Source organism: Periophthalmus magnuspinnatus, chromosome 2 (genome assembly GCF_009829125.3).
Source record: "Periophthalmus magnuspinnatus isolate fPerMag1 chromosome 2, fPerMag1.2.pri, whole genome shotgun sequence".
NCBI classification, from domain to species: Eukaryota; Metazoa; Chordata; class Actinopteri; order Gobiiformes; family Gobiidae; genus Periophthalmus; species Periophthalmus magnuspinnatus.
In genome coordinates this window covers 2,897,542-2,912,827 of record NC_047127.1, presented here as the reverse complement: position 1 = coordinate 2,912,827, position 15,286 = coordinate 2,897,542, and the positions used below count along the sequence as shown (strand labels likewise).

At 39.9% G+C, this 15,286-nt stretch overlaps 2 protein-coding genes across 4 annotated transcripts in view; one reads left to right on the top strand and one right to left on the bottom strand.

The window, feature by feature from the left end:
- The window catches only part of LOC117383994 (bone morphogenetic protein receptor type-2-like), a 40,193-nt gene extending 33,210 nt beyond the window's left edge, over nt 1-6,983 (bottom strand). Inside the window, exon 1 of the mRNA XM_033981256.2 lies at nt 6,114-6,983. Coding sequence (XP_033837147.1) covers nt 6,114-6,204 — 91 coding nt within the window. The 5' untranslated portion in view covers nt 6,205-6,983. The remainder of the gene's footprint in view (nt 1-6,113) is intronic.
- Nucleotides 6,984-10,453: 3,470 nt separating this feature from the next.
- The window catches only part of dock9b (dedicator of cytokinesis 9b), a 75,188-nt gene continuing 70,355 nt past the window's right edge, over nt 10,454-15,286 (top strand). For all 3 annotated transcript variants that reach the window (XM_055226293.1, XM_055226298.1, XM_055226288.1), the window contains exon 1: nt 10,454-10,790. In XM_055226293.1, coding sequence (XP_055082268.1) covers nt 10,662-10,790 — 129 coding nt within the window. In that variant the 5' untranslated portion in view covers nt 10,454-10,661. The remainder of the gene's footprint in view (nt 10,791-15,286) is intronic.

Below are 15,286 nucleotides of genomic sequence, written 5' to 3'. Positions count from 1 at the left end.
CGATACCTGGCTCTGCTCTGATCCGCATGGGCTGTGTAAAAAAAAAGCGTCCATTCAGTGTGTAGCTGTGTAATCTGCAGGCAGTAACTTTAGTTTTGGTTTGAGGCGTGTGCGTGAACCCAGAGGCGAGAGGCCGAGTAAACACTGTGTCCGACGCTGTAGACGTAGATCTAGGATGAGGACGTGCAAACACAACGTGAACACCTTTAAATGCTAAGGAAAGGAATTCAGCCGGACTCCATAGCGCTGCAGACATTCGGCTTAGCTCGGGATTAAAAAGATCTTTGAGTTTATATAACTGATGTCGCAGACGCAGTTCAGGGGCGGTTAAGGCGCACAGGATAAAAGGCAGTGTTTTCATCAATAGCAAAAAATAAACTGTGTACCAGGGAAGCAGCGGCCACGAGATTGGTTTATAAATTGGTGTAATAAGATGATATACTGGGCAATGTTGGAGCAAAATGCCTCATAATATTGAACTTGTATTTTTCAAAGCTGATCTGTAGTGGCTTTTAACCACATGTGTCAAACTCAAGGCCCCGGGGCCAAATGCGGCCCGCCATGTGGTTTTATGTGGCCCACGATAAGATAAATTTAAATGTATGTCATGTTAAAGTTCGGGAGTTAAGCACTTACACGGACATATTTTTTAATATCTCTGCAAATTTGACACAAACCATTTTACTGATGTGGCCCTCGGTGAAATTGAGTTTGACACCCCTGCTTTAAACGACAAATAAGTTATAAAACACATTTGGGTCAATATTACCTTATGCCGTTTGTGTTTAAAGGAAATTAATAATGTTTCAGTCTCTGTGCTAGTATCTGTTGACACTGGGGATTGGCAGAGACTTATATATCGACATCGCATCAGAACTGAAAAAACTGGATCGGTGCGTTCCTATGTACGAGAGGTTTGACGCCTGATTTGTCTGTTATTAATGTTCATATCTCGATTTACGGACAAAAAAGCGAAATAAAAATCCCCAGGATCATGTAGAGCGGGTTAATACGAACATTTAAGACCAAAATGACAAGTCTGACAGCAGCAGGTACAGAGTGACAGGACACAGTTTTTCAATAGAAAGTGAATTGGAGCCAGAGTCGATGTAGCCGGAAGTGTGCCCATGTTCACTTCCTGTTTGGAACGTGGCAGCTAGCAGGTTAGCTCTGTCCAATTATATATACAGTCTATGGAATGAACTGAAATATGAACAGCTAAACTTGTCGAACAAAATAAAAAGACACAAAAGACTAGACTGAAAACCTCCTCTTCTCCCTGGCATTTAACACTCACTAGACAGGGCATCTTGGTGTTTTATTTGTCTTTTCTTATGTATCGTTTGGTCTGTATAGTTTTTTTTTGCTGACTTTTATGTGAAGCACTTCGTTCAGCTGAAGAGTTTTTGAATGTGCTACTTTCAAATCTGTTCATTTCCGTGACTCATGTGAAACGAACGAAGATTCACAAATAAAATCACATCCTCCATGTTTTTCAGCCCCTGCGAGATTTTTTTCCTTTATTTTTTCTGATACAGACGGACCACACTTGTCCCAAATTGCCATTTCAAGTATTGAAGAGATGTGTGTTCTGGATTCCAGGCAAGTAAATACGACATTTTTCTCCTTGGGCTCAAAATCAAGCTGGAAATTTGACAATCATAAATACAATATTGTGAAAAGGTCAAAGGGGAAGCGATTTCCCTCCAGAAACATTAATCTATTACATTAATATTATGTTTATTTCACCTCTGCGCCAAAGTCTCAAGAGAAAAGAGCTGTTTATGACCTGCCAGCGCCATAGCAACAAGACTTCACTGGGCTTTTAACCGCTGAGATGTTCGCTTACCTGGATCGCAAGCTAGTGTCATCCTTTTCTGTAACCAGTCAAACTCGATTATTACAGCTGTGGAGTACGTTTTGTTTAGTTCAAACTCGATTTTGTCACTAAGGAATAAGCTCAATACTGGTTCCTATTCCATGAAGATAATTAAAAACACTCTTTTATAGACAGTAGAATGTGATTTTCAATATTAAATGGTAGATTCCATCGTGGTCCATGGGCGTTTACTAGTCTACGTGGTCTTATACTTGCTCTGATACAGCTCAAGATCGTTTTAAAGCTAGCAGCAGTCTTGTTTTTTTAGTATCGAAACTTGTTTAAATGAGTATCTGGTCTAGAGTTTGATTTTTTGAAAAAGTACACCCCGATTCCATGTAATTACTAGTCCAACTTTGCAGAACTGAACCACCTGCAGGTTGTGTGGTTCAGGCTACGATGTTTTTGGGAGATTTGTGAACAGCAGGCAGACACCCACATGCGATTAGTCACAGGGGACGCAGACAGGAAGAACCAAGAAAGTGGAGCTCTTGACAGGTTAAAACACACTGCGCTTTGGAGAGAGAATGGAACAATGAATGAAAAAAAAAACAAAAAAAAAAACTAACATTATGGACAAGAATAGTGGGCGAGTCTGGAAGACAGCGCCACAAAGAAATTCAGCAGGAGACGAATTAGTAGTGAAGAGAAGTCTATCAGTTTGACAAGACGACAAAAAGCCATGGGTGACATTTGTACGCACGGGCTGTAAATTAGGAGAAAAATATCAAATGTTGGACCAGCATTACAATTACAAAGCTATATTTTGTTCGCAGTGTATTTTCAACATGTCCAAGAGCGGGACTGCATAAAGTTTAAAGTATAAAGAAGTGGACTAAGCGAGTGTGACGTCACCCACAGCGTTCGGCTCCAGTCAAACGAAGCTCATCGAGGCTAGCAGTTCTAGCGGCTAATTTAGATATGTTATTTATGTTCATATCCTGATTTACAGACACAATAGCGAAATAAAAACCCCAGGATCATGTAGAGCGGGTTAATACGAACATCTTAAGACCAAAACGACGAGTCTGACAGCAGCAGTTACAGAGAAAACGGCCACAGTTTTTCAATAGAAAGCGAATTGGAGCCAGAGTCGACGGAGCCGGAAGCGCACACATGATCACTTCCAATTTGGAAAGTGGCAGCTAGCAGGTTAGCTACGTCCATTGATGTATACAGTCTATGGAAGGCACTGAAATATGAACGGTTAATTTACACAATTTGGCACAATTCAAGACTAGACTGAAAATCCACCTCTTCTCCCTGGCATTTAACACTAGCTAGACAGGGCAACTTGGTGTTTTATTGTTCTTTTCCTATGTATCATGTGATTTGTATATTTGTTTTCTGTTTACTTTCATGTAAAGCACTCTGGGCAGCTGAAGTTGTTTTAAATGTGGTATTTTCACACATTTTTATATAGCGCTTTTCCACCTTCAAAGCGCTTTACATCAGATGCGCTAACTGCCCGAAGACTCAACAACAGCATTCATCTGTGGGAGCTGGAATCACACCGCCAACCTGTGCTCTGGATCCGTGTCTACCAATGATGTTTTTATGCCAAAAGCAAGATCTGTACCTCCAAACTTCAGATCAGAGGATGAATACTCTACAAACTGAGCTACTGTCGTCCATGTTTCATGTTATTGTATATATATGTTTTTTGGTTGACTTTTCTGGGTCAGCTGAAGATGTTTTAAACGTGTTATATAAATAAACTTGCTAAAGAGAGGGTTAGCACTATTGGCAACCGGGTTTGTGCTTTGTCAACGTCATGTTCTCAAAATAACTGCATGGCGTTTGTAGTCTGCACATCAGAACTTGACTGCTGAAAACGCGACACAAAAGGCGCTCGTTTTTTCTTAAGAAAGCATCTCAAACATGTTAAATTAAGTTTAAAAATTATAACGATTTGCGGAAAAAAATCATCCTTATGCTCTTGCCATCTGCAGCACCAGAACGCAGCAGCCTGGGTAAAAATGGAAGCCCCCACTTTTCATTCATGAGCAGTTCACCAGGAGCAGAGAGAGAGAGAGAGACAGCGTTTTATCTCCAGTCTCTTTACACTCATTACGCCAACAACTTCTGACTGCTCCCTTAATTAATTCTACACTGTGCAGCGATTTGCGTTTATTGGCTGTTTACATGGCGCACATGCATATAAGTATCTATTAATCGCCCTTGTACGGATTATTGAGCAGGAGCGTCAATCGTCAGCCTGTCATCGCAGTCTGTTAAAGGTCCTACATTACGCAAAATGGACTCTTGTGGGTTTTTAGTCATGTTATAATGCTGGTACCTCGTCAAAAACATACTCGGCCCGCTCTACAAATGATGTTTTATTATGTCAAGAGCGGGATTTGAACCGCCAACCTTCTGATCGGTGGACAAACCTTCTAATCGGTAATTCCATTTCATTATTTAAATGACTCTAGTGAAGGTGTATGGAGTTTAGAAATCGACCGATATGGATTTTTTTCATGGTCGTTTAGAATCCAGAGAAACCGGGGCCGATATATAAGGCTGATTTTGATTGTTTTCCCCAAAGGATATAATTCGAAATGACTACAAACTCATCCACAGCCCTGTTTTACTGCAAAGTGGATAAGAGAGCAGGGTAGTCGCCTTTTGTGCATTGTCCTCTTCACATTCAACTTCAAATAAAGCTTTATGTGGATTCTTTAGGCAGCTGGTTGGCCCAAATAAAATACTGGCCTGTGTTGGAGTCTTAAAGCTGATAGCAGATACGCTAAAAAGAGCAAATACCTCTACTATATCTCTAATGGAGTTTAAAAACCACAGTGGAGCACTTCATGTATTACCAAATGACATCACAAGGTGGTACAGAGTGTTTTCAGTTTGAGACAACTCCTTAAACTGAAAAAAATGCAGAGTTTGTGTGTTAAACATGTGTGAATGAAACCAAACACAACTCCAGGTCTGTTTGTGATGAGAAAACATCATATCATAGATCAGAAAATAGCGTAATATGGGCTCTTTAAACTCGTCTAAAGGGACTCCATGATTTCAATGTCATATTTCATAAAGGTGAGCATATATCAGTAATCATGTTTTAGTCATGAGCCGGGGCTGCTGTGCCGAGGGTGGATCCAAAGACAAGTTTTGCATTTTGCTGATTAGAACAAGTTGTCCTTTTTCGCACAAAATCTGAGTTAATATTTCAAAACCTTTCCCTTGACCCCAAATCATCGCCTGACAGTTACTATTTCGTGCCTCATCCTCTTCCGAAAATAGTTGGTTCATCTTTGTGTTTTGATGTTCTAAAATGAAAATATATTTAAAGCGTCGGAGTGGATTCTAACTTCGCTCCACAATCAGATAGAAAGTGTTTGCATGGAATGACACAAAAGAGGAAATCAGAACTGAACACAATAGAGATAAACGCACACAGACTCTCTTTAGAAATGCCCAACAACAACTTGTGTTCACGTATTCAAATGTAATACAGCAGGAGAATAAAGAGCCTCTGAGAACCACATAGACACAGAAATAATACATGATTTAACAGGCTGTTTACAAGAGGCATTCACACCCATCCCAGCGCTACAGCACACTGCCTATTTTCAAGCACAGTGCCGGCACCGCCACTTAAATTACCCATCTTGTAAAAAATACCTTTCCTGTCTTCTCAAAATTCCTTCTCCCCCCATGCAGTCTTTCTCTCTCCTCTCTCCCCATCTGAGAGCAGCTCCGCCAAGCCAAGCCGCTATCTTATCATGCTCAAGGTTTCACAGAACCCTGGCTACAGCCCAAAAGTCTTGAAACAGGGGGCACAACTTGGCAGACAAGGACTGCGGGGTAGTGTTTTTCCAGGCTTTTGTACAGAGAACGAGTAAAATGGAGCAAGGAGTGCATTTGGTTCACTGGAGGAGGGGAAGGATATCTGAAGGTTTGGTCATCCACTTTGAATTATACACATCAACGCACCAAAATAAACAGGAAAAGCCAGATTTCAGATTACATGGGAATGCAGACTTGTGGATGCCAGACTCACACAAACAAGAAGAGGAGAGGAGACATGTTTTCCAATTACGGAATTTTAAAAACAGGACAACCAGCTCATCTTTAGAACATCATCAACCCACACAGGCAGACATAAAACTGGTCCAAGCCCTTCTAAATACGAAAAACATCAAGGAAATCATTAAATATTCATCTGAAGTACACTTTCTACTTTCTGAAAATCTATTGAGTAACTGTGATGAGCACTTACCAGCCACGGAAGTGAGGAGGATAGTCAGGCAGATCCCAAATTTGGCCAGAGACTTGGAGGTGATGCGGCCCATTGCAGTGACTGTCTCCATGGACACTGGCCTCGAACTTCGTATTAAAAGTCCTGCTTCACTCCCGGTATGAGATTTTCGCCACTTTTCCTCACGTCAGCTCAACAACTTGAACTGATCTCACGGACATGAAGGAAAGATGGATAATCAGTGCTTTTTTTTGTAGGCTTGGGTGTTGAGGTATTTTGTCTAAGCGCGGTAGAAAGTTGGGTTACCAGTTTATCGAAAGTGCGGATACATGACGCGGTTAACTCGGCTGGCGTATGTGGCTTCTACAACTAGCCCGCAAACACCGTTGATTCCTGCTAGCCGACATGCTAACTGCCCTCACGACTGTCTGGCACTAGAAAACTTAACCAAAGAACAAAACAACGCCATAAATCAGCGGTTATAAACGTGCTAAGCTACACCGACGGCATCGTGATGTGTTTACCGGTACAAACAACCGATTTAATCACACACAAAAAACTAAAAATCCGCAAATAACAGTTGACTTGGTTACGCGGCTAGTTTACAAGCGGACTGCTAACGAAGCTAATCCGCGTTAGCATAATAGCTAGCCAGTTAGTTCCCAGAGTCCCGAGTCATTTCTTCACGATCTTTTGCACAGGGAAAAATACAAGTCAGAGGGCGCCCGCAGTGAGGCTTTCTGGTCCGAGGCGCAGAGTGTTAGTCCGGGGTGAGTTGCTGTGTTTCTCGGGGGTCGGATGTTCCCCGGGGCGGGCGGCTCGGAGCTCCGCGGGGCAGACACAGAGACACACAGACAGGAGGGCGTTTGCAGGCTCGTCTGGACCGCTCGTCTCCGGTATCAGGTTGCTGTGGGTTGGTGTTGGGGGTGGAGGACTGTGGAGAGCAGTATGGGAGTGCCACAGCGCCGCCACGCCGCAGACTACAGGAATAACAACGGTATACAAGTTTATTTACCGTGCACAACTCATGCATTGTTAATTCCACGCAGGTTCAGGTCTACAGGGATGCAAAAGATCTGTTAAACTGAACTTATTATGTTGTTTTTTTATGTTATAATGCTGTTTCCTCTTTATAAACATAGCCATGTGTTTGTTTGTTTTTTACCCTTTCCTGGTTTAGTCTATGTTTAGTACTGATTCAGTCCTGGTTCAGTCCTGGTTTAGTCCTGGTTTAGTTCATGTTTAGTCCTAGTTTAGTCCTGGTTTAGTCCTGGTTTAGTCCATGTTTAGTCCTGGTTTAGTCCTGTTTTAGTCCTAGTTTAGTCCTAGTTTAGTCCTGGTTTAGTTCGTGTTTAGTCCTGGTTTAGTCCTACTTTAGTCCTGCTTTAGTTTATAGTTAGTCCTGGTTTAGTCCTGTTTTAGTCCTGGTTCAGTCCTAGTTTAGTCCTACTTTAGTCCTGCTTTAGTTTATAGTTAGTCCTGGTTTAGTCCTGTTTTAGTCCTGGTTCAGTCCTGGTTTAGACCTGGTTTAGTCCTGCTTTAGTTTATGTTTAGTCCTTGTTTAGTCTTGGTTTAGTCCTGGTTTAGTCCATGTATAGTCCTGGTTTAGTCCTGGTTTAGTCCATGTATAGTCCTGGTTTAGTCCTGATTTAAAATTTGTATTATATTTTTATTTTTGCAGCACAAACTATGTACAATCAGAAATATTTTGACCCACATCCTTTTTTTTCCTTAAAGAAAATAAGATTAACAATACCACAACTGAGCAGCAGAACCAAATACTGGGGAATAATCACATTTAGATAAAATCATATCTTAGTGGTTTTACAAAATCCAGCCAGTCTTTCCATATATTCTAAATTTTCTCTGTTTCTAATCTTAACGTATAAGTCAATTTCTCCATAACAGCATCACATCAAGCCAATTTTCCATTTTTGATGCCTCTGCCCTTAACAATTTCCTAGTATTACCCTTTTCCCCGCTGGCAACATGATCCTAAACAGTTCTTTTTACATTTAGCATCGAGTTTAACCAAATAGAACCCGCACTGTTTCCAAGAGCTCGTTCGCCCATGTTTTAAAAAATCCTGTATATTTACGCTGAGTTTTTCTTTCCTCTTCCTCTCACCTCCCGTCATCCCCTCTTTCTTCCTCCTTCCTACTCCTTGTCTGCTCACTCTCTCCCCTCCTTCCCACACTCTCTCTATTTTCCCCTCCTTTACTTTTCTCTCATCCCATCCCTCTCGCCTCCTCTCTCTCCTCCCTCTTCCTCTCTCTCCTCCTCCACCTTGTGATGTCATTATGTGGTAATACAGGAAGTGCTCCACTGTGTTTTTAAACTCCAAACACCTTCACTAGAATCATTTGGATAATTTCAGCCCTGGAACTGCCAATCTCTACTGAACTAAAGGTAAAAAGGAGCTGTTAACTTGTAAACTACCACTTCATGACATCACAAAGTGGAACAGAGCATTTTGAGCTTTAGAGATGTAACAGATTAATAATAAAGTGTTACTCAAACATGTGAATGAAACAAAACACAAGTCCAGGTCTGTTTTAGATGAGGTAATAACATTATAACTTGGCTAAGAGCTCACATGAGTCATTTTTGCGTAATGTAGGACAGAAAATATTTGCCCTTATTTCATTCCATGTTTGGCTACATTCCAACTTGGCTACATAAACATGCCACATAGATATTGACACGTGTGCACACAATTATTAATACAGTTTTAGATTTACAAATGTGTATGGCTAAAAATAAAGATTCTAATTATGCTGCCTTCAAGTGCTGTGGGAATTATGGTAAATAGGACTTGTCAAGTGGGAAATTGCACGTCAAGTGCCTCTCAACTGTCGTGTTTTCTACTGAAGAACAGGCAAATAATTGTGTTGCCCGAGCTGCTGAGATGAAAATAACCTTTGACCTCTCGATGGAAGACAGCAGTGAATGAGCAAAATGAGTGTTTGTTGTTTGTTTTTTTTACACTTGTGGGTTGGTTGTTTATTTTGTCTGCTTAATTATGTTGTATTTAGAAGTTTAATGCATGTTTATCCCCACTTAATTACATACAAAGCAGTTACTGTTTTCTTTTTTTTTCCTGAGTGATCTGTAGGCCACTGTCTAATGCAAATTCACTTGTTTACACTGTTTGCATAGATATTTGTCAAGAAAAAGAGGGTTTAATTTTGCTACGAGCACAAAAGCAGAATCAAAAATATCATCTCTCACATAGCACATGAAGGCAGCGTTATTACTTTTTATTACAGCATTATTTATTTATTTATTTATTTAATATTGTTACTATTATTACTTCTTATTACAGCATTATTTATTTATTTATTTATCTATCTATTATTATTACTATTATTACTTCTTCTTATTACAGCATTATTTGCGACTCTCCCTGCCCTTATTAGTCGATTAGTCGTATATCCTACTGATGAAAACACATTTTTATTACACTTGCATGATTGAGCGAGATATACAAAAACAAACGGCATCAAAATGTTAACATCAAACACATTAATTTAAATATAAACCTTTACAAATAACAATATCTACATGTTTCAATGCTGCTTGTGTTGTGTTTATCACTTGCTCAGACCTAAATTGTGTTGATTACAATTTAATGTGTCATCTATTTTATCTATTAAGTGCTGCATGTTCAGGAGAGCACCAACAGAGGGCGCTGTGAGCCTGTGTGTGCTATTTATTAAGTGATGCAGTTCAGAAGCGCACCACCAGAGGGCGATGTGCGCTCGTGTGTGCCGTTACAAACAGCTTATATCAATTTTAAACGCGAACTTTAAACAAAACGTGCTTCAGTAATGATTAAAGTGCACGAAATTTGCACATAGATGAAGTTTTGCGCCGTTTGAGGGACATTGTAAACCCAAATAAACCCGCAGAGATCACTTTTACATAACATACGATTATAATTATCTACAAAACATGGGTGGAACGGGAGTGTTTCTTTCGCACCATGCTCCAAGAACGAGCCAAGGGGGCGGTGCAGACCCTGGACTAATGATGGGACTTTTGGCTCTTTTATGGGATCCGAATCTCTTTTATTTTGCATGCGTTTGTATAAAAGAGCCGTTCAAAAAAATCAAAATGGCTCTTTTTATGTTTGTTTATGTGACAAAAAACAATCATTTAACAACAAACTAATCCAAAAGAAGTGTTTTTATGATCAGAAATGTGTTTACGTCTGTGCCAAAAGCTCTTATTGTGTTGGTTCAGTGTAAAAACGCATAAAAACCAGACAGAAAAGAGAAAAAATTTTTTATCCTGTTCCATTCGTTCACGCTGAGGAGCCGTTCAAGAGCCGATTCACTCGCTCCAGGACAGACAGAGCAGAGAGAGCGCGTGAGGGGAGAGAGGGCTGTCCTTTAGCCCCAAACTGGACCCCGATCATCCTCAGAAACAGCTTTGGAGACATGCAGAAGCACAAATGAAGTCAGTCTACGGGTCCTGAGAGGGTCAAAACAGCTGTGGATGTGTTGTTTTCGCAGGTTCGGGACGGCTCCGCGTATGGCTCACTGCTGGGAGCGTCTGGTGTGATGCATGGAGGGCTGCGCCATGGCTTCTGCTCCACCTGAGGCGAGGAAGTTCACCCGGGGGCTCCACAAACCCGGGACGGCTGCAGAGCTGAGGCAGAGCGTGTCAGAGGCGGTCAGGACGTCAGTGCTGCTGGTAGGACACACAATCCAACACTTTTCCCTGCACTTTTTCATGTTTTTGCAGTAGAAACATGACCTTGCTGCACGTTTAGGAACATGGGGAGAGAAGTCAAAGTTCAAGGCTAATAGAACAGTAATGTGCTGATGGTAGTAGAAGGCAAAGGAAGTTTATTTGTATAATATCACATTTCATACACAAAAGTAATTAGAAAGTGTTTTACAGATGTAAAAGACAATAAAATCATAATACAACAAATCAAAACATAAATAATCACAAATAATCATCATAAAAATAACATTAAATCTATTTCATGTTTAGTCCTGGTTTAGCCCTGGTTTAGTCCTGGTTTAGTTCATGTTTAGTCCTGGTTTAGTCCTGGTTTAGTCCTGGTTTAGTCCTGCTTTAGTCCTGCTTTAGCTGTGGATTAGTCCTGGTTTAGCCCTGGTTTAGTTCTGGTTTAGTCCTGGTTTAGTCCTGGTTTAGTCCTGGTTTAGCCCTGGTTTAGTTCTGGTTTAGTCCTGGTTTAGTCCTGGTTTAGTCCTGTTTTAGCCCTGGTTTAGTCCTGGTTTAGTCCTGGTTCACTTCTGGTTTAGTCCTGACTCTAGGCACCAGCAGGCGTGTCCCTGAAGTCCTCATAGTGTGAGATGTTTCATTTGACACTAACATGTGGGGAGATGTCGTAGTAGTAGTAGTAGTAGTAGTAGTAGTAGTAGTAGTAGTAGTAGTAGTAGTAGTAGTGGTGTCGTATATTCATCATAGCCCCATTGTACCTGTGCCTTTATGACTCAAATTGGTTCCATTATTGTGGGTTTTTGCACAGGCACAAGGTTATCCAATGCTACAACTTTCTCAAAGAGGTTGCTGGGAAACTGTAACACAAACCCCCATCACTAAAGAGACAGAATGACAACACACACACACACACACACACACACGTCCTGTCATGTGATCCCACTGTCCCACCTTCAAACTGAACAGGTGACATAGAAAAACAGCTGAGCGGCGGAAAGAGGGACCGACGTAACTGATTTATACTCAAATTCATTTCTATATCTGTAAATATTTCAGGCTTGTACTCAATGGTGGAAGATAACGAAGTACAAGTGGTAAAGTACTGTGCGTACGTGGAATTTTTACGTATCTCTACCTTACTTAAGTACATTTTACAGTGGATACTTTTTACTTTTACTTCACTACATTTGAGAGCAGTATCTGTACTTTCTTGTCCACTACATTGTTGAACAGGACTGAAAAGTAAAAAGTACTTTTCATATGATTTGAGGGGTTATTATTGTTATTTTTACCATTTTCATAGTAACATCTTGACTAAAGTATAATATATATAAAGTACAAAATATGTCTAATTTTTAATCAATATCACTACATTTACACTTAAAATTAACAACACTTTTTACTCTTAAAGTACATTTTCACAGGTACTTAAATACTTTCACTCAAGTAGATGTTTTCATGTGATACTTTAACTTTTCCTTGAGTAACTTTTTACCTCTGTATCTGTACTTTTACTTAAATAACAACACTACATAGTACATTTTATTCATGAATCTATTAAGTTAAACCTGTTTATCCTGATTAACTCTTTGAATCGTGGCTTATTTCACAGTGGAACTTTATGTAAAAATGTTGAAAAGTATCTTAGTATTTAGCACTTTTGTCTTTGGAAGCCGACACCAGACTAACTCCGTGTCTTCTCGTTGCATAATCAATACGTCGTTCTTTTGCCACTAATGTCCTCTGCTCCTCTGGTTCATCCTCGATTAAATTAGGACTGGCTATGATTATAATTACCTGACAACGGAGGGGGCTTGTTTACGTTGCTACAAACATCAAGTAGACTATTTTTACACGAGGTTATTCAATTTAAATCAGACGTATTGAGCGTGTGTCTCTATAGTTATAATCTCTAGATCAGGGGTGTCAAACATATTTTCAACGAGGGCCACACCCGCAAAATGGCCGCCGTCAAAGGGCCAGATGTAAAATAAATGTAACTACTTTTCAAATCGTTAATTAATTGTTTCTGTGTTTATTACTTGTTCAACTTACAATTATTACATATACATTTGCAAAGATGTAAAAATATGGATGCGTAACTGTGTGTCTCCTGATAAATTGACCTTTTAAGACCATCATATCTTGTAATTTAACATGTCGAGGGCCGCGTAAAATGATGTGGAGGGCCAGGTTTAGCCCATGGGCCTTGAGTTTGACATATGTGCTCTAGATCATTCTGTCATAATTTACACATTTTAAATCACAATATTCATCGAAAACGACATAATAACAGAAACAAATCCGCTGACTTCTGCGTTAGAAAACCGCGGTGTCCAATGGGAGCCGCCGCCGCCGTAAACGTAGCTCGGCGCCCCCTATGGACAGCTGCACGTCACACTAGACTACGAGTATCACCGATTAAGAAAATAAAACTGTAGAAGGAAGTGCGTACGTCACAGTGGGCGTGTCACAGTGGAGGTTAAACGGGGATAAATTGACAAAATGGCGTCTCGAAAACAGTCGATTAAAGATTAAACTCCAACATGAATCACTCCAAAGGCAACTTCAGACGCTCGACGAGAAGAAAAAAATCTCTGAAAAGTTTATTGTTTATTCTCGACTTCACAGACAAACACTTTTATCTCAACACGGATATAACTCCTCAGCGTTTTTTTCCCACGTGAACTCGGACTACTTTTGTCAAACGGGGTCAGACCAGGAGCGCGTCCGACAAGTGATTTTTTACAGTTAATTCATTTCACGCCGGATTAGCGAAAACGTGCGCTCAAAGCAATTAACTTCAAAAACCTCGCCACGGATCACGAGGTACACATCTGTGAGCCATTATTTCTGCGGAGAGAAAAAAAAGTTCACGTCCTCCATAGATTCTATTCTTGTCTGGCGACGTCGCAGCTGTTTAAAGTATGCATTTACTTTGACGTGGACACTGACACGCCGGTATGGGCAAAGCAAATATATCCAGCAGAAGATGAAGTACTCAGTGTTGTTAAAGTAAAAGTATCACATGGAAAAATCGACTTGAGTAAAAGTATTAAAGTACCAGGTTAAAAACGTGCTTTAAGAGTAAAAAGTAAAAGTATTTCACAAGTAAAAGTGTTAGTTTTAAGTGTAAATGTAGTGATATTTATTCAAAATGAGACATATTTTGGTCAATGGTAACAATACTAATCAATTTCTTAACTTTTTTTTTTATGAATTTTGTGGATTTATTTTTGTTTTGCTCAAAAAAAAAAGCTTAAACTCGAAAACTTTAGTCAGGATTTTACCACGAACATGGTAAAAATAACCTCTCAAATCATATGAAAAGTACTTTTTACTTTTCAGTCCTGTTCAAAAAACGTAGTGGACAAGAAAGTACAGATACTGCTCTCAAATGTAGTGAAGTAAAAGTAAAAAGTATCCGCTGTCAAATGTACTGAAGTAAAGCACAGATACTTAAAAATCCTACTTAAATTCGCATTATGGAGAGATTTACGTATACAAAAAGAAAAATATGAAGGACTTAAATAACATCTGACCGATTGTTCATTGTTCTAATATTATGTCTTTTGAAAACAATAACATTTAAATAAAAAAAAAACAATAAAATTTAGGTAAAAAAAAAAAAAATCTACTTAAAGGTGCACTGTGTAACTTTTCTGGCCTAGAATCCGCCACCTGCTTGTCTCCATGGAGATATTACAACTTTGCCTTGATTATTCCACAGTATGAAAACAAACTTATCACAACAGAGACAAGTTAATGATCAGATCTGTGGAGAAGCGAGCGTAGACATAGTAAGATCTCGTGTTTTTCTTGGAATTTCATGAGCCGTAAAACACTTGTCACATCGAAAACAAGCAAGGCAGATACGTTTAATGCAACACTGTGGAACATTCCAGGCAAAGAAATGACATCTCCACGAAGACACGCGCTTTAGAGGTTACACAGTGCGCCTTTACGTACAGTACTTCACTTTTTGTACTTCGTTACCTTCCACCAGTTGATATATCTAGACGGGAAACACACATTTTCCTAGACAAAATTAGACAACAGTTTTCCAGTTCAGGCGAAACACAATTGATTATTTATCCATAATCATCGTTAGAGTTCTGTGAGTTTGCTCGGAGCTCGTCGCTTCAGTCGTTGGGCCGCAGACCGTGGAGTTGCGTAACACGAGTCAGATCAGATCTCCACACTGTGTTTAATAATGCACGAGCTGATGGTAGGTGCCCAGGCTCCTCCTCCTGCTGCTCCGTGACACAACGCCAGACTCAAGTTATGAATATTTAACGGTTTGTGGATTTAAAAGGTCATTCTTTATTCTCAGGGAGTGCTGTACTTTCGTGGAATTGTTAGGTATCTCTATTTCACTGAAGTATGTTGTAGAGTGGATACTTTTTACTTTTACTTCAGTACATTTGAGAGCAGTATCTGTACTTTCTACTCCACTACGTTTTGTTGTTTTATTGCAACTGTTGACCAAAATATGT